General features: G+C 52.0%; 8 protein-coding genes across 8 annotated transcripts; 5 read left to right on the top strand and 3 right to left on the bottom strand.

The window, feature by feature from the left end:
• The first annotated feature begins 2,138 nt into the window (after nt 1–2,138).
• LY79DRAFT_549954 (polyamine transporter 2) lies at nt 2,139–4,045 on the top strand. Its single transcript, XM_060557523.1, has 4 exons — nt 2,139–2,205; nt 2,261–3,293; nt 3,345–3,618; nt 3,679–4,045. The coding sequence occupies exons 2-4, from the start codon at nt 2,412–2,414 to the stop codon at nt 4,029–4,031; spliced, it is 1,509 nt and encodes a 502-aa protein (XP_060415358.1). The 5' UTR covers nt 2,139–2,205; nt 2,261–2,411; the 3' UTR covers nt 4,032–4,045.
• Nucleotides 4,046–4,524: 479 nt separating this feature from the next.
• On the top strand, nt 4,525–5,890 carry LY79DRAFT_549949 (inosine/uridine-preferring nucleoside hydrolase). Its single transcript, XM_060557522.1, has 2 exons — nt 4,525–4,773; nt 4,836–5,890. Exons 1-2 carry the CDS (start codon nt 4,664–4,666, stop codon nt 5,734–5,736), a joined length of 1,011 nt encoding a protein of 336 aa, XP_060415357.1. The 5' UTR covers nt 4,525–4,663; the 3' UTR covers nt 5,737–5,890.
• A 10-nt stretch (nt 5,891–5,900) lies between these two features.
• Nucleotides 5,901–7,826, bottom strand: LY79DRAFT_589302 (cytochrome P450; the record flags this gene model as incomplete). Its single annotated transcript, XM_060561018.1, is given in 6 exon segments — nt 5,901–6,352; nt 6,477–6,658; nt 6,717–6,863; nt 6,876–6,976; nt 7,020–7,485; nt 7,558–7,826. 6 exon segments carry the CDS (start codon nt 7,824–7,826, stop codon nt 5,901–5,903), a joined length of 1,617 nt encoding a protein of 538 aa, XP_060415356.1.
• A 1,564-nt stretch (nt 7,827–9,390) lies between these two features.
• Nucleotides 9,391–10,024, bottom strand: LY79DRAFT_160284 (uncharacterized protein). Its single transcript, XM_060551137.1, has one exon. It carries the CDS (start codon nt 9,931–9,933, stop codon nt 9,472–9,474), a length of 462 nt encoding a protein of 153 aa, XP_060415355.1. The 5' UTR covers nt 9,934–10,024; the 3' UTR covers nt 9,391–9,471.
• A 37-nt stretch (nt 10,025–10,061) lies between these two features.
• On the top strand, nt 10,062–11,804 carry LY79DRAFT_589301 (amidase; the record flags this gene model as incomplete). Its single annotated transcript, XM_060561017.1, has 1 exon — nt 10,062–11,804. One exon carries the CDS (start codon nt 10,062–10,064, stop codon nt 11,802–11,804), a length of 1,743 nt encoding a protein of 580 aa, XP_060415354.1.
• Nucleotides 11,805–12,629: 825 nt separating this feature from the next.
• LY79DRAFT_629758 (subtilase) lies at nt 12,630–15,293 on the top strand. Its single transcript, XM_060562152.1, has 3 exons — nt 12,630–12,968; nt 13,034–14,089; nt 14,147–15,293. Exons 1-3 carry the CDS (start codon nt 12,822–12,824, stop codon nt 15,197–15,199), a joined length of 2,256 nt encoding a protein of 751 aa, XP_060415353.1. The 5' UTR covers nt 12,630–12,821; the 3' UTR covers nt 15,200–15,293.
• LY79DRAFT_160266 (DJ-1/PfpI family protein) lies at nt 15,275–16,379 on the bottom strand. Its single transcript, XM_060551136.1, has 3 exons — nt 16,257–16,379; nt 15,536–16,194; nt 15,275–15,475 (listed from the first exon to the last, which is right to left on the bottom strand). The coding sequence occupies exons 2-3, from the start codon at nt 16,104–16,106 to the stop codon at nt 15,351–15,353; spliced, it is 696 nt and encodes a 231-aa protein (XP_060415352.1). The 5' UTR covers nt 16,107–16,194; nt 16,257–16,379; the 3' UTR covers nt 15,275–15,350.
• Nucleotides 16,380–16,950: 571 nt separating this feature from the next.
• LY79DRAFT_578769 (uncharacterized protein) lies at nt 16,951–19,767 on the top strand (the record flags this gene model as incomplete). The annotated part of the gene is made up of 2 exons (XM_060559974.1): nt 16,951–17,601; nt 17,656–19,767. 2 exons carry the CDS (start codon nt 16,951–16,953, stop codon nt 19,765–19,767), a joined length of 2,763 nt encoding a protein of 920 aa, XP_060415351.1.
• Between the last annotated feature and the right edge of the window lie 883 nt (nt 19,768–20,650).

Raw genomic sequence — 20,650 nt, 5'->3', positions numbered from 1 at the left:
ACTAACAAGATTTATATTAATTAACATAAGTATACTAAAGGTATACTTTATTACTTTAGTTATACTAACCTCTAGCTAGTTAAGACCCTATTACCTACTAACTAGGACCTTCCTGTTACTTAGAGTAAGGATAACTACACTAAAGCTAACTAATAGCTCTATATTAAATAGACTAGCTGCCTTAACTAGTTAGCTACTAGTATACGCCTAGATATTACTTTTGTAGTTAGTAAGCTCTCTTAGGCTAATGCTAGCCTATTACCTGCTTATTAGGTAGCTATTAAGCACCTTTTTTACTACCTTAAAGGCACTACTTATTATAGTATCTTATTTAGTAAACTTAACCCTTTTACTAACGTTAGCCTTTACGCTATAGTAGATACTTCTTTTACTAATAATTACTTATTATAGGTATCTATAGGTAGTTATATTATCTACTTTACTAGCTTACTAGTAGCCTAAAAGTCTAAGTAATAGACCTTTATTACTTTAAGCTTTACTAAGGTAAAGTTTATTAACCTTACGCTAGTAGTAATTACTATAAAGTAGATTTATTACTATACTAAATAACTCCTTAGCTAACTACTAGATACTCTAATTATCCTCTTTACTAATAATACTAATATAATAGTTAACGTTATAAATCCCCTTAATAAAGTATAAACTTAAAGTATTAACGTCTAATATAAATAGATAATCTAAGAGGTTTACACCTATAAGAATATTACCTTTTAACTTATTTATAGTACTAAGATAGCTACTAACAGCCTTATAAAGGCACTAGCCTTAAATAAACATAAGGATTTTATTAGACTACTAGGTATAGTAGATAAATTAGATTAATAGGTTATATAAGTATATAGATAGACTATATAGATAATAGGTTATATAGATTACGTAGGCTTATTAGTGTATAGATAAATTATTACTAGACTAATAGGTAAATTACTAGCCTTTTACTAAAGTTATTGTATACTTTAAAAACTCCTTAGATTTAGAGGATTTAAGGTTAGGCAGTTATTTGCTACTATTGTTACGATATGCGGGAGTAGGCTAGCAGAGCCTGAGGGGGAGTGTTGGTGGAGGAGCCCATGGGTCACGTGACCCACCTCTACCTCCTTCTCGGCCAGCCTCTGCCCACTGCGGGCAGCCCACTCCTAGTTAGCTTCACATCACAGTTATCGCCAATACAACGGTATTGCCTCACTTTGCTGCTCCTACATAATAACAAAGGTAAACATATATATATCTACTCTGCAGTGTTAGGTACACAAGGCAAATTATAAAGGACCTTCTTGATAGGTTAGAGGAGGAAGATACACTATCGCAAACCTTTGACTATTTAAGTAAGCGGTAAGCTAGCCACGGGCTAAGCCACTTCGGCAGTACAGCAAGCATCAAGTTAGGGTAGCACAAGTAACGAAAAGTCCCCCCTGGCCACTAATCACTCCTCATGAGCAGCGGCCGACCACTATTGAAGTGCGTGGGTACGGCGGTTATCCCTGTTCAATTGGGCGTATATTGATGGTGTATCTATCGCGAATTCGCCGTGGTTGTGGCCTTGAATTCGTGGCCTTTCAACCAGTGTATTTGTCATCCAAATTGCCACTTTTGAGTGGGGAAATCCATCCAATCAATGACGGCAACACTGCCGCCCCGCTTTGACCTATATGTCCAATTGCCACACTTCAACAACCACACCCTAAGACGCCTAATTAATCACTACTGTATCCTCTCTACGAATCGCCCTACCGCTAATTCTCAGGCTAACAGCAAGGAGTATCGCGGCTACCAGATAGGGAAAGACGTACTAGCAGAAACAGGGTTAGTCAGCTAGTTGAGGTTTTTAAAGTTAATTGTTGCAGTAGGTGTGGTGAATAGGGGGTTAATGGCTTTCTATGATAGACTTAGCCTCTGGGCAGCCGCTTTCCCCCTTGTCGTTAGACTGAGAATTAGCGGTAGGCTAATTCGCAGAGAGGATACAGTATGATACAAGTCATGAAAGTTGAGACATATATTTAAATTTTGAGCTAGCTAGAAAAGTTAAATCTCTATCTATCACGAGGTATACAGAAAACAATTTAACCCTAGTACGTGCCTATATCTTCTATGGAATTGTAGAGTAACCTTTAAAAATTACTTAAACTACTTCTCTTTAACCACATATAGACGTCTACCTTTTCTACGTACATCTGGCTTGTTTGGGTAGTTCTAGCCTTACCCTCTCTCTTTTCTATCACACTAATATCACATATACTAGTCTATACCGGTCTTAGCTAGGTATATTTCTCTCGGAACGTTGTCATTTGTAGTTGGTTACAAAGAGTAAAGGTCACTTTCCAGTACGATTCCTTCGTTTTATACTTGTGTTAACATCCTACTGAAATCTCACTCATTATACCTTATCTTGTATGATTTCGTACTTCATGACGAATCCGGAGAAAAAGGAGACGCGGACTTGGATGATCCGCTGTCTGAAGAACCGCAAAAGTCGCCCAGTCGATACTGAAATCAACGCCGGCACCGTCACTGTCTGTTGGAACGGACCAAAGGACGGAGCTAGGCCACGAAATTGGTCGCCGGTCAGGAAGTGGGCTATTGTCATCACTAATTCTTTGGCTACATTTATGGTATCCTTCTCAAGCAGCGTATTCAGCGGCTTTATCATACAGGTTCAGGCAGAACTAGAAATGTCGGCCGACGTTTCACTTCTAGGCATTAGTCTGTATGTCCTAGGCTTTTCAGTCGGCCCTATGGTTTGGGGTCCGGCCTCTGAACTGTATGGTAAGACACGGCCGCTGTGGGCTGGATACGTGTTCTTCTGCATCTTTCAAGCTGTTTCCGCTGTGTCACGGTCCGCTCCGTCACTTCTCATCTCCAGGCTACTTCAGGCCATCGCAGGGTCTTCTACCCTGGCCATTATGAGCGGCATGTTTGTGGATTTCCTCACGGAACCCACGTCACGTGGCATTGCGACGGCCATTTTTAGTCTGGCAGTCTTTTGCGGCCCCGCGGCGGGTCCCATCGTTGGTAACGTTGTAACAGCGCACCTGGGATGGCGATGGGCCATCTGGATCACACTGATCAGCTCAGTTGGTGTTGGAATCTCTGCCTTTCTTATTACACCAGAGACGTCGGAGACTATCATACTACGGCGTATGGCACAGAGACTTCGTAAGGAAACGGGAAACGAAGCAATCTCTGCGCCTGGCCAAGAGTACGAATACAGCCTGTCAGTGTTTGCAGATAAGTACCTGACAAAACCACTGCGAATGTTTGGTTCTGAGCCCATCGTGAGTCGTATCCTCGACCTCCCTGGCGTGCACTTTGCTGACCAGCAGAAGCTTGTGATGGTGACAATCTATATGAGCTTTGTTTATGGCATCATCTACTTGACTTTTGAGCTGTATCCCCAGGCTTTTGTTGTCGCTCGGGGCTGGTCGCTTGTCGACGCGAGCCTGGCCTTTTTAGGCATCTTGGCTGGCGTGATTGTTGCATGCATCGCTCTAGGAGCACACAGCATTTGCCATGTCGGGCCTCGTTTCGCCGAGACAGGAGAACATGTGCCGGAAAGGCGGCTACCGCCTATGATGTTGGGCTCTGTCATCTTGCCTATAGGTACGTCGTGAAGATTAGAGCCATCAATTTGGCCAAGCTCGTTATACTGACACTAGACAGGGACTTTCTGGTTCTCGTGGACTTCATTCCCTGAAGTGTCAGCGGTCGCTCAGATCTGTTCCGGCGTGCTAATCGGAGCCGGCGCCATTTTGAGTTTCATGTCAGGCGTTCTTTATCTGACTGAGGTTTATCTCCAGCATGCTAATAGCGCTTTGGCTATAAATAATTTCATTCGGTCTTTATTTGCAGCCGGGTTTCCGTACTTAGGAAAGCTGTTAATAGTCCGCTTGGGTATCAGTGTCGGTGGCTCCATCCTGGGAGGAATATGTTTTGCCCTAATGCCAGTTTCAGTTGTACTTTGGAAATTCGGCAACATTATCCGTCAATGGTCTAAATATGCGTATCAGGAGTAAACACTATATAATACAGATATTTTACAATTATGTAAATACTATAGTAGCTAACCAAGGTTGAATAGCTAGTAAAGAGGAATACTTATATTACTTGTTATTAACACAGCCCTCCCACTAGCCGTTACAGATCTAGCAGGAGGAGCCAGGCTGCAATAGTGACATAAAGTGACGTAGTGTAAAGGTAAAGTGTAACAGTAGAGCAGTAAAGCAGTAAAGCAACGTAAGTAATAACAAAGAGCTCAATAAATAGTAAAGGTAATAATAGTAGTAAGTATATAAGAATATATATACCTATAGAGATAATTACTGGATGAACCAATGCCAACGTCTGCAGTCAATGTTCTTATCTTGACGCGGCAGGCCGGAGGGAAGGGGTCCCGGGCTGTGGAAGCCGGGATTCGACTCCGATATTAGGAGATAGTGGGGTGGGGCAGAATATTTAATCATAAAATTTGCACTAAAACTCCCCATTGCCAAGGTATAGCGTTGACAGGCTAGCACGGGACGGAGATAGGAAACGATAAGTAAACAAAATCCATAAATATTGCAAGGTTGCCACCGATGATGCGGACTTTTTTCGGCAGGTCTTCATCACCACTCATTCAAGACGCGGGTTGAGGGCTTCTGCGAAGATGGTCTCCTCAACAATCATCAGAGCCACTGTGGCCGCACTGGGACTGCAATCTGTTTTGGCAGCTCGCAAGAACATCATAATTGATACCGACATTTTCAGCGATTGCGAGTTAGTCTGAACTTCTAAACTCCTCATAGGTCGCGGGATTCTGACATTAAAGCGTTTTCTAGTGACACTGGCGCGTTGCTCCTCGCTGCAACTTCTAGCGACGTAAACATACTAGGCGTCAATGTCAACTATCCATCGACCTACTCCGTCACTACAACGTCGGCTATCCTTGCTCATTATGGCCTGACCTCAGTTCCCATCGGAGCCCGCCGGCCATTGACCAACGAGAGCTTCCTCGACACCTTCTCGTACGATTTAGGAGAGTACGGAAGCAAGATCTCTTACCACTTCTCCGGGGGCTCTATTCCGTTCGGGGCTGCAGAAGACGCCTGGGATGCTGTTTCCCTCTACCGTAAACTTCTAGCCGAGGCAGATGAGCCCGTCACCATTGTCTCGATCGGCTTTTTCGAAAACCTTTCTGGTCTGCTCAACTCCACCGCCGATGCGTATTCCAACCTTACCGGACCCGCGCTCATCGCGAGCAAAGTCTCCGAACTGGTCGTGATGGGAGGTGGGTACCCGTCGGGAAGAGAGTTCAACTTCTTCGGGGATAACCCGCTTCGCACGGCACATGTAGTCAACAACTGGAAGGGCCGAATGGTTTTCTGCGGCACAGAGCTGGGAAGCGTTGTGTTGTCGGGCAGCAAGCTCCTCGCCGAGGGTCCGGCATCGGACCCAGTTCGCCAAGCGTACATCTACTACAACTTCTACAGACCTCGCGAGTCGTGGGACCCTCTCACGGTTCTGTACGCAATGCAGGGCCTCGGCGAGGTGTTTGAATACGGGAACGAAAATGGCCGTAACTTCGTCTATGCCAATGGTTCGAACGAGTGGATTTTTGACAGAAACGTCACTAACCAGTTCTGGCTGAATCTCAAAGTGGACAATGTCACTGCTGCCGCAGCCATCGACAAGCTTTACCTTGAAGGAGCATTGTCAGCCGTCAACAAAACAGCCACATAATTAGAAGCTCCATGGCTGATGTTTCATCAATGTGTGGGAAGCGACCACATCAATCAATGACAACATAGACCCAGCAAGACCTATTGTAATTTATAGTCTAGGATAGCGGGAAGTATTGCAGTAATGTCTAGTTGACAAGATAAACAAGAGGTGAATAATACGCTTCAAACTTGTGATCTCTTCCAACACCGGATAGGAACTTTCCTGTCGAAGGCGTGCGTTCCAAAGGGTATCATCCGATGCTGCGAACTGGCCTTAGCCGCATCCATGGGGTCGAAAATGTAAACATCCAACTCTTTCGGCAGTAAAAAAGCCGTCACCAAAATAGTTTTCTTGGCCAGAATCTCACCTGGGCATCTCCATGCACCGCCGCCAAAAGGGAAGAAGTGGCCCCGAAGAGCCGCAGGGTCCGGCAACCTAGCTTTTGAATCATCCCGAAAGGGCTTTACTGGACTGGTACCAATCGTATTTGCGTAGGTTGATGGAGGCTTCCGGAGTGGACCACTTCTAGGGTCATCGGTGTATTCCAAGAACCTCTCTGCCCAGAAAGACTCGACCGGATACTCAGTACGCCCGTTGATTTGTCGGGCAGTGTTCCACACAGACTCGTTCAGTCCTCCAAGTCAATTGGCAGACAAACTGGTGGCCCCTGACTGGAGAGCCGGCAGCGAGCCTCCGCGGAGGCGGGCCCCCCCGCTCAACACCTTGCGGCCAATGGGTCCCGCAATGTGCAGACAGACGAAGCGTTTCACGGTAGACTGGATTAAGTAGCGGAGCCAACAACAGTGCAGTGTAATCTATCGGGGCATTTTTTGCCTCGGACTCCTTCAGCAACTCTTGTCTCAACCGTGAAACAAGAGGTTTATCAAGGAGGATATGGAGGGCCATCCACGTGGCTGCTGGTATCGAGTTTGCCGTTGTCCTGTAGTATGGACATTAGAGAAAACATAGTTGACTATTAGGATGTGCAAAGCACTTACACGAATAAGAAGCCATGCAGTACACTTGGAATTCCTGCATTTGAAAGCTCCAAATCTTCATATCGCCGCACCATGTTCTTCATGTAATGCGTGCCCCAGATGGGGTTTGAAACTGCGTTTCCGAGCTCTTCGTCTTCTTTGTAGGGGCTGGAGTTGCACTATCTCCTCCACTTGCCGAGGTTGTGAAGCACCTTATCCCTAGACTGGTACTGTGCGGGATAGAGCCATCGGGGACTACCTCGCGAGATGACAGGAAGCGCCTCATGAAAAAGCCCAAAAGTCTTCACTTAACGAAGGACAGACAGTGAATATGTGCTTGCCGTAGAGTGCCTCGATCTCGGCTCGGAATATCGAATCCGGCAAGAACACGTACAAGTCTGGAAGATTTACCGGCTCTGAGGGTGAAACATGAGAATCATGAGATCGAAACAGTTGCCCGAGGTTGAATGAAAACCCGTCCATGACAAGCCTCAGGTTTTGACCATGCAAGAATGTAACAAAATCATTTCGCTGGAGCTCCATGATCGGTCTCGACGCGTCTGCATGAGAGGTCGAGTATTGTTTGCCTTTCTTCGCTTCCAAAGCCGATATATATTCATTGTTGAAGACATGGTAGTCCGCCGGCGTCAACCCAAAGAAGACTTTCAGAGCGTCGAATGTCCCCCGAACCGGCACAAGGTCTTTTGGTGCCCTAAACAGTGACCTCACCCCTTCTCCAGGAAGAACATGGAGAATTGGGCTCAGGGGCGTGGAGAGCGAAAGTACATGGCTCTGAACTTTCATTTTATTAATAATATCAGTAAGTAACTTGACTAAATGGTAGCGAGGGAAAGGTTCTCACTGGAGAGGACGAAGAAACCTTTCGGCATTGAAGATAATGGAGTATGTATGCCCCAGTCCAGGTACAAGATACGGAGGAACGGGTGATGGATATATTCCAGAGACCTGCAGACTCCACGTTTGAATAACAAACCGGATGTAAGTTAGGAGATAAGTGAGAAGGAATGAAAAACCGAAGACTACAAGCTTGAAAGCCCAGATTACGAGATCATGATGGAAAAACTCAATGATCTCATTGATATGAGGGGTGCCAGAGATCGAGGAAAGCATACTCATTGTTCAACCAATGAGCCACGTATCTGCTGGAATAACTAAGAAGGAGCTATTTGAACCGCTTCATCTCCAGGAGCTTTTATATTCAATCATGTATCAGATGGACTGTCGCATGTGAGCTACGCGCAATCAACATTGACTGATGCCTAGGTAGAAGTATTTCATTTCGGTGGAGAGTTGCCTTTCGTGGACGAGCTGGGAGTCAACATCACTTGCCGCCTTGGCCGTGTACTTCTAAATGCCTATTTTGTGCTGGTTGCGTAGAATTCGCTATTGCACCCGCATATCATCCATGCATCGAAATGACCCCATAGCCCCTAATGCAGCAGCCTTCGAAAAAGTGTGTGGCATGCTTGCCGGAGCGGAAGCATCGATCTGTGACATCATTTCTTACCTAGTGTAGCCCTGCTAACTAAGTGACCCAAGTCGTTCTCGATGCAACTGGGTTTCTGATTGCTTGTCAGCCTTGTGGCTTTGGATCGGCGATTCGTAGCGGCATAACCTCAATCTAGAAGACATGCTATGCGGAACCGGGACTGCCACTGTTAACGCCAAAGCAACTGAATCTTGGGGGCTTGAAGGTTAATACTGCAAGGCCACTTTGTGATTGCAGTCAAGGATTGGGTTCTGATTTGTGGGATTTGGCGGAATCCATGATTTGACGGTGGCTGGTGCGGTTCAAAATAGTTTGTTTGCTATCTCCATTTGTTGGAAGAGACAATTTCCTTGAGCGCGGCTGATTGGACGAAAGGGCATCCTCACCTGCGGCGAGGACGCACTCCAATGCTACTATGTATATAGAATGCACTGGGACTCCGCGGGCAGCCGCTCTCCAGCCGCTGCGCGGTGAATAACAGCAGCAAGGGGTGAGATCTAACGGCCGGTTTAGCACTTGGCACACGACCCGAAGAGAGCAGGCGGGTAATGATTGTTTCCTGTTGAAGTCACACTGTCGACTTGGCAGCTAAGAAGTGGTCCTTTTTCCAAACGTTTGCTCCAAGCAAAGTGCGACGGAATTCAAGTGTCGTTTTGGTCTCGTGGTAGGGTGTTAAGACCAGGATTGTTTATGCCTAGTGATCCTTCATCTTCAGTGACATCAGAGCTGAGGCTGCTCAGCGTTGTCCTAGAGTATGCAACCCCCGTAGCTTTCCCTGCTGTCTCCTACATTGTTCCTGCTCAAGGCCCTGACCTGGTTTGCTCCTGTGTGCCCCAATATCTCTGGTTTCGACAGCAGGATGCCCAGAGAAATGGCGATGATGGAGGAATCAGAGACAAGGAAGAGAATGACGCAGATAATAAAGGACGTTATAATCTGGGCAAGTCCCAACCACGTTTGAAATTCCAGTTTACAGACTGGAGTTTCTCGATATGTTTGCCATAAAGGTTTGGACAATTACGATGATTTGCCCTCCCTTTTGCTATGCTTCTACATGGTGTCGATATGCGGGAGCAAGAGCCACCTCAATACTGATCGACTCTTTATTCCATCAACGTTCCTCGGTTATGGAAAAAGTTCACTCTGTCAACTAATTTCTTCTTAGCTCTTGATTGTCTCTTTTATTCCGTTTGGACTTGCGCCTAATCAGTATACATCGAGACGGCTGTAAAGGGACAGCTGGATATTTCAACACGGCCCTGAATCTCAGTCATCTTCCTCCTCTATTACTTCCATTGGAATTCTGTGAAGATGCCAATTTTGGCAGTTGTAGATGACATCATATGGCATACCCCACGTTGTATACTTGCGGTATGCTTCGAGAACCCTTGACCAAAGAATGAGCGTGTTACACAGCCTCTGCCTTGCATTACCATCAAAGGTTGCACTAGTGCTAGACCAAATGGACCAGACAAGGATCGAGGTGATGAAGTCCCACATTGATGACGCTCCCACGTGGCTTGGGTTTCTGCAAGAACTTTCGTGCGATTCCGAAGCGTAAAACGAGCGCCGAGCTAAATCTCGCTGCAGATCAGTTTGGGGGTGAGATTGCAAAGCTTCCCCGCATGGTGCAGAGCTAAAACCAACGCACACTTCGGGGAAATCCCCGTCGATGAAAGCCGCTCTGACTTCCCTTGTTTGACCGCATGCTGAAGTTAGCTGAGACATCCATTCCGCCCCTCTTCAAGAGAGAGACCATTTCACTGAGAAAATCGTCACAAAGCCGTATCTCATCTTGAGAAGCAAAGTCGATTACTTCAAGCAGGCTCTTCAATCAACTATTACTGCCTCTCACTATGTCGTCTCAGCCAAGAGAAGCGTCGTGGAAGGCCATCGCACGCCGCAAGCAAGATGAGCGGGCGGCGCGTATCCCTTCGAAATGGCACATACCAACCGACGCCATTCCAAAAGACCCGCCAAGGCCTCAGGATGGACCTCAGAACATCCTTGATACGCCACGTCAGTTCCTCACGCAGGCGGAGCTCTCCATTACCGAGTCATACAGCATCCCGCTGTTGCTAGAGGCCGTTTCATCGCGCATTCTGTCCGCGGCAGAGGTTGTCGAAGCATACTGCCACCGCGCAGCCGTCGCCCACCAGCTCACAAACTGCTTGACTGAGCCTCTCTTTGACACGGCTCTGGAGCGCGCGCGGTACTTGGATGAGTATCTCCGAGAACACGGCACCCCATTAGGACCTTTGCATGGCCTACCGGTCTCGGTCAAGGATTCCTTTAACATCGCCGGCGTCGACACTTCTATGGGCCTTGCCTACCTGTGCCACAAGCCTGCCGCGCAGAACGCGCCCTTGGTCGACCTTCTCCTCTCCCTGGGATGCGTCATCATAGCCAAGACGAACGTCCCGCAGACACTCGGGAGCCTCGACTCGGTAAACAATGTGTTCGGCCGTACGATGAACCCAATTAACCGGTTGTGCACCGCTGGCGGGTCCTCTGGTGGCGAGGGCGTGCTCGTCGCAATGAAGGGCAGCATGATTGGCATCGGAACCGACATCGGCGGCAGCATCCGCGTGCCCGCCATGTGCAACGGCATCTACGGCTTCAAGCCCTCCAACGGGCGCTTGCCGTACGGCGGCATGGCTCTGACCGGACCCGAGGGGATGAGCCGCACGTCAGTGCAGGCTGTGGCAGGTCCGATTGGCCGGAGCGTCGAGGACATCGATACACTCATGCGCGAGCTCGTTCCTCGAGCTGCGCTGTGGGGAGAGGACTGCATGCCCGCCTCGTGGTCACCCGGCCCGTACGGATCACCGGTCTCCGGCAGCGGCAAATACGGCGAGCTGGTGATCGGCGTGCTGCGCTCCGATGGGAACTGCAGCTTACACCCGCCCATAGCAAACATGATGGACGAAGTCGCGTATTTCCTCGCGACGACTCCCAACGTCAAGGTCGTCGAACTGGAGTGCCCGAGGGCGTGGACGAAAGCGCAGTCCGTCATGAACAAGCTGATGGGGGTCGAGGGTGCCGTCACCATGGCTGAGATGCTCGACGCGACAGGCGAGCCCCTGGTGCCGTGGCATGTGACGCGTTTCAAAAAGGGGAAGCCGCAGCCTCTCACGCGCGTGGCCGAGCTGCAGGCGCAACGCACCGAGTTGGAGCGGGAGATGCTGAAGATATGGGTCGAGGACGATGCGCACGGCCGGCGGCGGCAGAAGCTCGACGCCATCGTGTGTCCCGTCGCGCCGCATCCCGTGCCGCCCATTGACGGCTACAACGCCGTCGGGATGACCAGCAGCTGGGTGCTGCTGGATTATCCCGCGGGGACGGTGCCCGTCCGCGACGTCAAGGAGAGCGATCTGCAGCTGGGCCGGCCGCAGGGCGGCACGGTCCTGGGCAGCTGGGACGCGAGAAACCGTGAGCTGTGGGACGAGGGCAAGATTGATAGGAAGATTTATCTCGGCACCCCGTTGAGTGTCCAGGTGGTCGTGCCGAGATTGCGGGACGAGAAGTTGGTCGAGGTCATGAGCTGCGTAGATACGGCCTGCAAGGGAAAAGGAGGCAACGCCTACGCGAAGCTTTGAGGTGCCGATCCAGTCCCGACATGGCACTCAGCATTTTTGGCTGAGAGGTATTTTTTATTTAGCCCCATATCTATCTGCGTGGCATGCATTGATAGCAAAAATTGCCGCTGGTATCATACTCTTGCGTGCGTCTTCTTATCTTTGTCGCTGGAACTAGTCTTCCCTACCGTTCATCTTTGCAGCATCCGGATGTATATGGAAGAGTAGAAGGGAAAAGAAAATACCGGAATCACCGGACAGAAGGGAGGGCATCGTGACAGATAGAACATGGACATTCAGAACTGCAACCACATTGTTTTCGGGGGAGCTTTACCTTGGACTTTTCGGACCGCCATACTTCCCAGAGTCGGGCTCCAGCCCAGTCTCGTATCCTACCAAGTTCAAGGTTGAGGGGAAGGCCTCGGAGTTGAGCGTTGTTTATGTTTTTTCCCACAGAACGCAGACAAACAAGCCCACGCTATGCGCCAAGAAATCGTTGCATCCGCGCCGCGCGCAGGAACAGCAAGGATACCCTGAAATACCACCTTCCTTTATGCGCTTACGTCCGTTGTGAGCTTCTTCCTTGGTGCGAGTGGCCGCCGTGAGATTGTCAAACCCCCCCAACGCCGCAGTATGAGAGGAAATCGCCCTCCAAAGGGACGCGATCAATCAGTCTTCAACTTTGGAAGAGCAGCCCACTGGGTGTGGTTATCGTAATACTACACTTATCTTGCTCACTTATACCTATCTTGCTCAATTAGCCTCAAATCACCGCGGGTTTGCCCCGCAACGAAGCTGTCGGCTATCCGTTCTCAGGTCATGTTTAGCTGGTCTTCAGCGGGGAGACGTAGCTTTCGTTGCAACATTGAAGGAGCCGGTGCAACGTTGACTGCCATTCCAATTTCCACCTACGTACGCTCATGCCCTCTCTTTGTCGTGATAACGTATATATGATCGAGTGCATGTATGATGTAGTACAAGAAGTCCGAGAAGGGTCCTCGTTCTCAAGCCCTTCATAGTGAGGAAAGCCCGTTCGCAATGGTTGCTTGGAAATACTCTGCCGCGGCTCTCGCTGGCATCGCGACTGTCACTGTTGCCTCGGCCGCCAGGAGGGACGATGCTGCGCCTGTAATCGAGCAGATCAATGTCCCAGGCGCCTTCATTGTCGAATTTGCCGACAACCATGTGAGTTGGCGTCTTTTTCTTTTATCCCTCTGCGCGAAAGTGCGATCTTCTAATGCCTGGAGCAGGATGCCGCCGGGCTTTTAAGCCAAGTCGAGGAAGAGACCGGCCTCTCGAAGGTATCCCACCGCCTCACCCTGGATTCCAAGATCTTCAAGGGCGCATCCTTCAGCATCGAGGACCACAGCAATGAGACGGCCGGCAGAATTGCCGCTCTCCCCCAGGTCAGGAGGCTCTGGCCCGTCTCCCTCATCAAGGTTCCCGATCTCAAGGTGTCTTGGACGGGCAAGGACCCCAAGCACAAGCGCCAGGCGAACTCGACCAACTGGCCGCCGCACGTCCAGACGCAGGTCGACAAGCTTCGCGCCAACGGCTTCACCGGCGCGGGCCTGCGCATCGGCGTCGTCGATACGGGCGTCGACTACACGCACCCGGCCCTCGGCGGCTGCTTCGGCTCCGGGTGCCTGGTCGAGTACGGGTACGACTTCGTCGGCGACGCTTTTGACGGGTCGAGCGCACCCGAGCCCGACGAGGACCCGATGGATAACTGCACCGGCCACGGCACCCATGTGTCCGGCATCATCGCGGCGATGCCCAACACCATGGGCTTCACCGGCGCGTCGCCCGGCGTCAGGCTGGGCATGTACCGCACGTTCGGCTGCAGCGGCGTTACGACGAGCGACATCCTGCTCGCGGGCGTCATCCGGGCGTTCGAGGACGGCAGCGACATCATCACGGGGTCCATCGGCGGCTACAACGGGTGGGCCGAAGAGGCCTTCTCCGTGGCGGTCTCGAGGATCGTGGACGCCGGCGTGCCCTGCACCTTTGCCGCGGGCAATGAGGAAGGCGGCACCGAGGGCCTGTTCGGCCTCAGCAACCCCAGCACCGGTGACGGCGTCATGTCCATCTCCTCGTACCAGAGCACAGCGGCGGACGAACCTGGAAAGGTGTCGTCTTATACCAGCTGGGGACCTACTTTCGAACTCACGCTGGCGCCCAGCTTCGGCGCCCCAGGGGCTGAGATCTTAAGCACATGGCCTGTTGCTCTTGGGAGCTACGCCGTATCATCTGGTACCTCGATGGCGACCCCTCTTGCCGCTAGTATTGTCGCTCTCGTCTCTCAAGTACGTCTCCTCTCCAGGTTGCTGATACCAAGACAAGCTTGTTCTAACGTTTGATAGGTGCGTGGGACCCGAGACCCGGACTTGATCAAGAGACTTCTTGCGTCGACAGCCAAGCCAAACTTTTCGCAGAACTACTTCGACTCGGACTTCAGTGGCGGCCTGGGACCGGTTCCCCAGCAAGGTGCCGGCATGATCCAGGCGTACGACGCGGCTTATACAAGCTCCATCGTCAGCGTCGCCGGCATCGCCTTCAACGACACCGACAACCTCGCGTCCGAGAAGACCTTCACCGTCACGAACGTCGGGGACACGACGGCGGTGTACAACGTCTCGCACGTTCCGGCCCTGACCGCCACTACGCTCGGCGGCATCTACCGCATGAGCTCGCCAGAGCTCTTCACGTCATACGCGACGCTGAAGTTCGAGCCGGCCACGTTTACTCTGGAGCCGAACGCCAGCGCCGAGATTCGCGTGGCCGTCACGCCCCCGGGGGGGCTCGACGCAGCGTCGTTGCCGGTGTACTCCGGGTGGGTCGCCATCAACGGCACCAACGCGGACGGCGACATCGCCCTCTCCGTCCCGTACCTCGGCGTCGCCGGCTCCATGAAGAACGTCACAGTCCTCGCCGCCAGCCGTCTTTCCTTGTCCCGCAGCGACGACCCGAGGAACCCGACCGTGCCCGCCAACACGACCTTCCAGGTTCCTGTCCCCGCCGGCCGCCCGGACTGGGCACAGCCCTTACTCAACACGTCGGACCTGGTTTTGCCGGCGGGCGCCCTTCCCTCTCAACATGTGTGGCTAGTCATGGGTAGCGCCGAGGTCCGGCTCGAGGCCGTTCCAATTGCCTCTCCCGGGTCCGAGCCCGAGCCGAACGCAAAAGATAACGGGCTTGGCGTCGTCACTCTGGGCAATATTGCTGGGTATCCGGAGACGTTTATGAAGCCCATTGGCCGGTTCAGTAAATGGGGCGGAGAACTGGCGGATGGTTCATGGGCGCCTGCCGGACGGTACCAGCTGAGTATTTTCGCTTTGAAGCTCATGGCTGACAGGGCCTTACCGGAGAGCTGGGACCGGTACGACTCTCCCGAGTTCAGCATTCGATATGTGTAGGTCTAGACTACAGCCATGCTCAGTCCGTCGTTGTACGCGACACGACATAAGCAAATCGAAATTAATATTAATAGCAATTTCAATAGCAAGAGAGAGCCGTGAATTCATTGTGTCAAGTACCGAAGCTCTATGCATTGTGTCACGTTTACATCTACCTCGAGGTCTTGTAAAACTGGTTCAGGGCCAGCTCCTCAAAAGCAACCACATCGATTCCCAGCTTCTGGACGAACCCCGGATCAAAGTTTTTGTTCAAGTATGTGATGATCATGGAGAGGCCTTGAACGTGTAAGCATCAAATTTTGGCGAGAGTGGCACATCAATAGGGAGCACACTTACCGGCGCCTGCTCCGCCGGCAGTCCAGAGCTCGCCCTTGCCCTCGCCTTCGTACTCTTTCTCCTCCACTACCCACCGTTGGTCGAGCCACTCGGTCTCGGGGTGGGTCTCCCTGGCAAACTTAAGTAACTCTCTGTTGGTTGTTGCTATCTTGCCCTTCAGGACGCCGGCGCTGGCCAGCCAAAGGCTACCAATGCAGGTCGTCAGCCACACCCTGGTCTTGGGAAAGGCCTCTTTCATGAACCGGTCGGCTGAAGGAGGACGGTGGTCAAGCATAGGACCTCCGGTAAAGACGAGGTCGAGGTCTCGGGGGCAGTCGTCGTAAGTGACGTTGGGGACGAACTTCAGCCCAGGCGTCATCTCGGCGGGCGCGAGGGTCGAGGAGATGTAGAAGAAATCCATATCAATGGGGTGGTCGGCCCACTTGGCGAACTCGGGATCATAATCCTTGACCTTATTGTAGTACTTGCGGGAAAGATTGCCGAACATGTCGATGCCCACGATGTCGCTCAGCTGTACGGCCTCGAGCATGACACCGATGCGGATGGACTTTTTGGAGCCAAGAGCTGTCATTGTGAGATTTTGCGTTGGCCCAAGTCTTCGAAATCAGCGTTTAGACTGAGAGATTGCCGGAGAATGATTCTGGTGTTCGTGGAAGCAGCTTGTTTGAGGTTATTTATAAGTGGGAGAGTTTCAGAAGGGAGTCCCACATGAAAAGCTTACATCCGTCTCCAGTTTCCTGATGCGCTGGACGCCTTTCATCCAATGTCAGCCCGACATGTGTTTTAACGGGGGCCGAATATTGCTTCCGTACTGTCAAGTGCGGTGCTCCGGAGTGCACTACACAATGGACCACAGGCACAACCCTCGTGATGTCCTGCAGCCTCCGCTCTGGAGATGGGCGACTGATGAAAGGGAAAACGATGAGTTGAGTAGATATTTGGTATTCCGGGTGCGGTGGCCAAAGTCGCTTGGACCGGGATGGACTTGGACAGTGATGGTTGAAACGGATTGTGCTGCCGTTTGTCTTCCGGGGGGGGGGCGGCATTCCGGACTAACTACGGCCCCGCGCCGGGGTGCTGAGAGACAGCAGGCGCTCTACGCGCCGTCCGCTCTTGCCCAAGGCGTTCGTTCTTATGAATGCACCCAAAGAAGCTAGGTACGTACCAAACGGGGTCTTGCCTCAACGACGTCTGGTGAACCGGAGGGGGTTCCTGCCGCGTGAGTCTCGCCATTCACCGGAAGTTCCTTTCCTCGGATCTTGCAATCTACCAGTGTGTGGGTGACAATGAATAACACCTGTAATATGATGCCACCAATTTGTTACATCTTCAATCACCAGCATCGTCTACATTCACCCCCCGAGCTGTCTTATCTGTAACACCGCACTCTCTTGATGCCAGTCGATGCAACACCCATGGCCGCCGAAGATACCGGACCAGCAGACTACGCCTTGCTGGAGTCCTTGTTCGTCGACCCAGATGCTCATTATTCCGGGGACCTAGACTGCATTGCCAGAGTGTTGCTGCAGTCAACGTGTATCTCGTCCACGTTTGACCTAGCCGACCCTGCAGGCTCACACTCGCTCGTTATTCCCGACCCAGTGTTTCCTTCCGAGCATGACATTCAAACAACTGCCGCCGGAGAAATCATCGAAAGCGTCGTAGGAACCTGTAATCAGGAAGAAGCCTTCAAGCTGGCGCTGGAATCGAGCTTTACCAATGTCCGGTTCCTGCAAGCAGCTCCCAAGCTCGACCTCCCGTCGCTGAGGAGCGATCCAAGGCAGGACCTGAAGGCTCTGGCCCGTATCGTTGGGGAAGCAAAGCTCCACGGCTTCTTTTTTAGGCCGAGCACTTTGCCTCTAGAGCCCGTCGACGACAGGAAAGATGAAGGAATCGGGATGCCTTCTTCCGCCGTGCACTTCCACGGTCAACTTACCCAGGGTGTCGAGCCCGACGACCTTGACTTTTCCGAGGAAGATTTGTTGTACGTTGCCGAGTCACTGTACAATGAGTCGGCCGATGAGGATCTCAGACATCTGATTAATCAGGAGATAGAATCCACTATTGTGAGTACCCCCTCATGGTAGTGTTGTCAATATCCATGCTGACTTCCGTTCCAGAAACGCATCGGGACCATGACCCCACCTTTGGTTGCGCCCTCGCTCAGCGAATCTGACGAGGATGAGGTGTTCGTTCCGGACGCCGAGGTCTGCGAGATCGACAATCTTTCCGAGCCAGCAAGCCTCCTTAGCGAAGATCTCGAACTAGCCAGGAGAATCCTCAACAACATCTACGATGACCCACAGCTACCAGACGTATCTACATCCGACATCGTTGGTTTTCCATCCGACACACCAAGCTTCGAGAAAGCCACGCCAAAACATCAAGAAATAGATCTGGAGGTCCCGCTCTTCCCTAAATCAGACGATGAAATTACCAACAGCCAAGAGAAACAGGCTTTCCGGGTGTTAGTCGAGAGTGTTCCGGACTTTAATGTCGCAAAGAAAGGGGTTGATCAGGCGGGGACAGCGATAGATGAGACCGATTCTATTTTCGATGGAGAATTTAGTATCCTCATGAAAGCCAAAGTAGACGGCATGACAAGAAGGCTAGAGCAGGAGCAGATCGAGACTGCTGATGCCGTCGCTCGGATGCAACCTCCGGTCCTTGATTTTAGCACGCCCCCAGCAGAGTGGCAGGGAACATCGCCAGATCCGTCTGCGATGCTCTCATGGATCCGCCGCAATCATAAATACCAATTTCAGTCTTCTCAGTGGCCGAAGAACCCACAAGAGCAGAGAGACCTCAGATGGGTCCCGTTCCCGGTGTCACTGGCCAAGGCAGTTGATGTAAAGGAGTCAGTTGGAGACAGCCGCGTGTTGGAACAATTATTTGGGACCCGCCGGCCAGGGTCATTGCCAACCAGTGCCGACTATGTGCATCCAACTTGTTCCCTCAAGATTCTCAGCCCAGAAGACGAAGAAGAGCTACCAGGTCCTTGCGAGGACGAAGCACAAGAACTCGGTCTCTACAACTCTGGAGACGACATCATGGACTTGATCAGAAAGTATAGATTAGCGCAAACCGCCAAAGAAAGGCCACTAGAAACGACATCTTCCACGAGAGGTTTAAGGTCCCCGCAAACGGCCAACCACGGAACTGCGACGCATTTCCTGGGAGGGGGCTTGCTCCTCGGTGAAAAAGAAGCCGACCCAGCTGGAAAGATGTTAGCCAGCTACATGGACCTGCGTGGAGCAAAAAGACAGAAAACTTCAACGGGCTCCTCCATTCTGGCACCGACGACGAGCACCGTGGGTGTGTCTAACCCGCCCATGCTGGAGAGGGCCACGCAGAATGCACCCAAGCCACGAACCCCTCAACCAGAGAGACAAACCGCCTACGCCGAAGCCCCATGCCCGCCCATCGACGTGCCGAAAGAAGCTCCACGCATCGTCATCTCGGTCAGCCTCCCTCGATGCGTCATCTCGGCGCTCCAGGCCACATTCCCGGGCATCGACCTGGTAGACCGCGACTTCGCAAGGCACAACACGTGGTTCCGGTCTCCGGGGAGCGCGAGACCCACAGAGGTTCAGTCCCCGCTCTCCTACGAGGCTGACATCATCCCCTCCCCGGCCACGGGCATCGTGATCACCACGATCCTGAAAGTGCGACAGAAGCCGCTACCGGGATCGAAGGACAAGCTCTCTCAAGTCCGCCAGCGGTTGGCGCGAGTTGCCCCTCTCTACGAGCGAGTCGTGGTCCTCGTCTCGGAAGGAAACCCTGTGGGGGAGCAGGTCGAGCCGCTCAACGCCACTGACGCCGAGGCCTATACCTCCTTTGTCGCTTTCGGCTTTTCCCTTGGCAGAAGCAGCGGCTGCAGCCTCCGCGTGATGTACGTGGCCGGGGGGAGCCAGACGCTGGCCCGCTGGGCGTGCGCCCTCGTCGCAATGCACGCCAGGGAAGCCGCCCCCGACGTGCAGCAGATACTCATGGCCGAGGAGACGGAGTGGGAGGTGTTCCTCCGACGGGCGGGGTTCAACATGTACGCTGCCCAGGTCGCGCTAGCGGTCGTCAAGGGCGCGTACCCGGACGACGAAGGAGACAGCACCCTCGTGCGGCTCCTCGGTATGGGCCCCAAAGAGAGAGCGAGCCTGCTGCGGGGTTTCCTCGGGGGTGAAGGTGGTGATGGCGGCCGGAATCTGGTCGACAGAGTCAATGCACGTTTGGGATGAGGCTGCGAGAGCTTCCTGGGGCCTGGAGAGCCGGTCGGCGGCACCATGTTCGGACGGATCAGAGTAGAATGTGATAGAGGACAGGGAGAGGCGCCTGCACGTACCTTGCGTCCCTGTCCCCCATTCCACGCGCGCACGCGCAGGGTATTGCACCCCGTCCCTCTTTCGTCGGCCTCTTGGCTTCGTTGCAGAGTGGGACGTGCCCCGGACCGGGCCCAGGCTCGGTAAGTTTGCGAGGGGGGGAGGGGGGCGTCAGGTGATCTCGAATCGGACTTTAGCGTCCCATTTTCGGCCAGCCTGTATAAAGAGAGAGAGAGAACGCAGAGGGGGGGGGTTCCTCGGGGAGAAGTGAGCCGCAACGAACCGATGAACGTTTTCTTATTCCTGCAGCCTTCACTCGTGATCCCGAGGAGAAAAGACCGGATGATGGGGGGGGGGGGTTCCTTTCCGAAATCACTCAACTCGTTCGATTTCTTGTCTATTTTTTTCTTCTTTTTTTTCTTTCTCTATTTATTTACTGAAACATGGAAAACATGGGTAGAGAGAGGGAGGGGACGACAAGGAAGGAAGTAAAGATCTCACGAGGTGACTGGCACTCGAAAGGCTTGAGGGAAGAAGAAAGAAAAATCCAAAGAACAATTACGTCCGCAAAGCCTCCCTCCCCCTCCCCCTTACTTCAACTCTTCTCTCGCCAGGCTCCGGCCAGCCTCGGCCCGTAGCTTTCTTGCGACTTCTTCCTCTAATTACGTCCTCTGCATGGGACAGACGCTTCCAACGCCTTGGTTCCCCGGGTAACATGTAACATATTATTGTACACAAAACATAACAGACGATGCAAATGGGAGGGCAAATGTTTATAAGCAAAGCAAAAATACCTATTGCT

The sequence above is a fragment of the Colletotrichum navitas genome, assembly GCF_030913465.1.
Source record: "Colletotrichum navitas strain CBS 125086 chromosome Unknown LY79scaffold_21, whole genome shotgun sequence".
Classification (NCBI taxonomy): Eukaryota; Fungi; Ascomycota; class Sordariomycetes; order Glomerellales; family Glomerellaceae; genus Colletotrichum; species Colletotrichum navitas.
The sequence above is the reverse complement of the archived record's forward strand: the minus strand, read 5'-3'. Positions and strand labels throughout refer to the sequence as shown.

Coding starts and splice junctions, on each gene's coding strand:
- LY79DRAFT_549954 (XM_060557523.1), top strand. CDS start 2,412: ATGATTTCGTACTTCATGACGAATCCGGAGAAAAAGGAGACGCGGACT. Junction 3,294..3,344: donor TGTTTGGTTCTGAGCCCATC/GTGAGTCGTATC, acceptor GACCAGCAGAAG/CTTGTGATGGTGACAATCTA. Junction 3,619..3,678: donor CTCTGTCATCTTGCCTATAG/GTACGTCGTGAA, acceptor GACACTAGACAG/GGACTTTCTGGTTCTCGTGG.
- LY79DRAFT_549949 (XM_060557522.1), top strand. CDS start 4,664: ATGGTCTCCTCAACAATCATCAGAGCCACTGTGGCCGCACTGGGACTG. Junction 4,774..4,835: donor GACATTTTCAGCGATTGCGA/GTTAGTCTGAAC, acceptor AGCGTTTTCTAG/TGACACTGGCGCGTTGCTCC.
- LY79DRAFT_629758 (XM_060562152.1), top strand. CDS start 12,822: ATGGTTGCTTGGAAATACTCTGCCGCGGCTCTCGCTGGCATCGCGACT. Junction 12,969..13,033: donor TCGAATTTGCCGACAACCAT/GTGAGTTGGCGT, acceptor TGCCTGGAGCAG/GATGCCGCCGGGCTTTTAAG. Junction 14,090..14,146: donor TTGTCGCTCTCGTCTCTCAA/GTACGTCTCCTC, acceptor AACGTTTGATAG/GTGCGTGGGACCCGAGACCC.
- LY79DRAFT_160266 (XM_060551136.1), bottom strand. CDS start 16,106: ATGACAGCTCTTGGCTCCAAAAAGTCCATCCGCATCGGTGTCATGCTC. Junction 15,476..15,535: donor TGCCGGCGGAGCAGGCGCCG/GTAAGTGTGCTC, acceptor TACACGTTCAAG/GCCTCTCCATGATCATCACA.
- LY79DRAFT_160284 (XM_060551137.1), bottom strand. CDS start 9,933: ATGTCTCAGCTAACTTCAGCATGCGGTCAAACAAGGGAAGTCAGAGCG.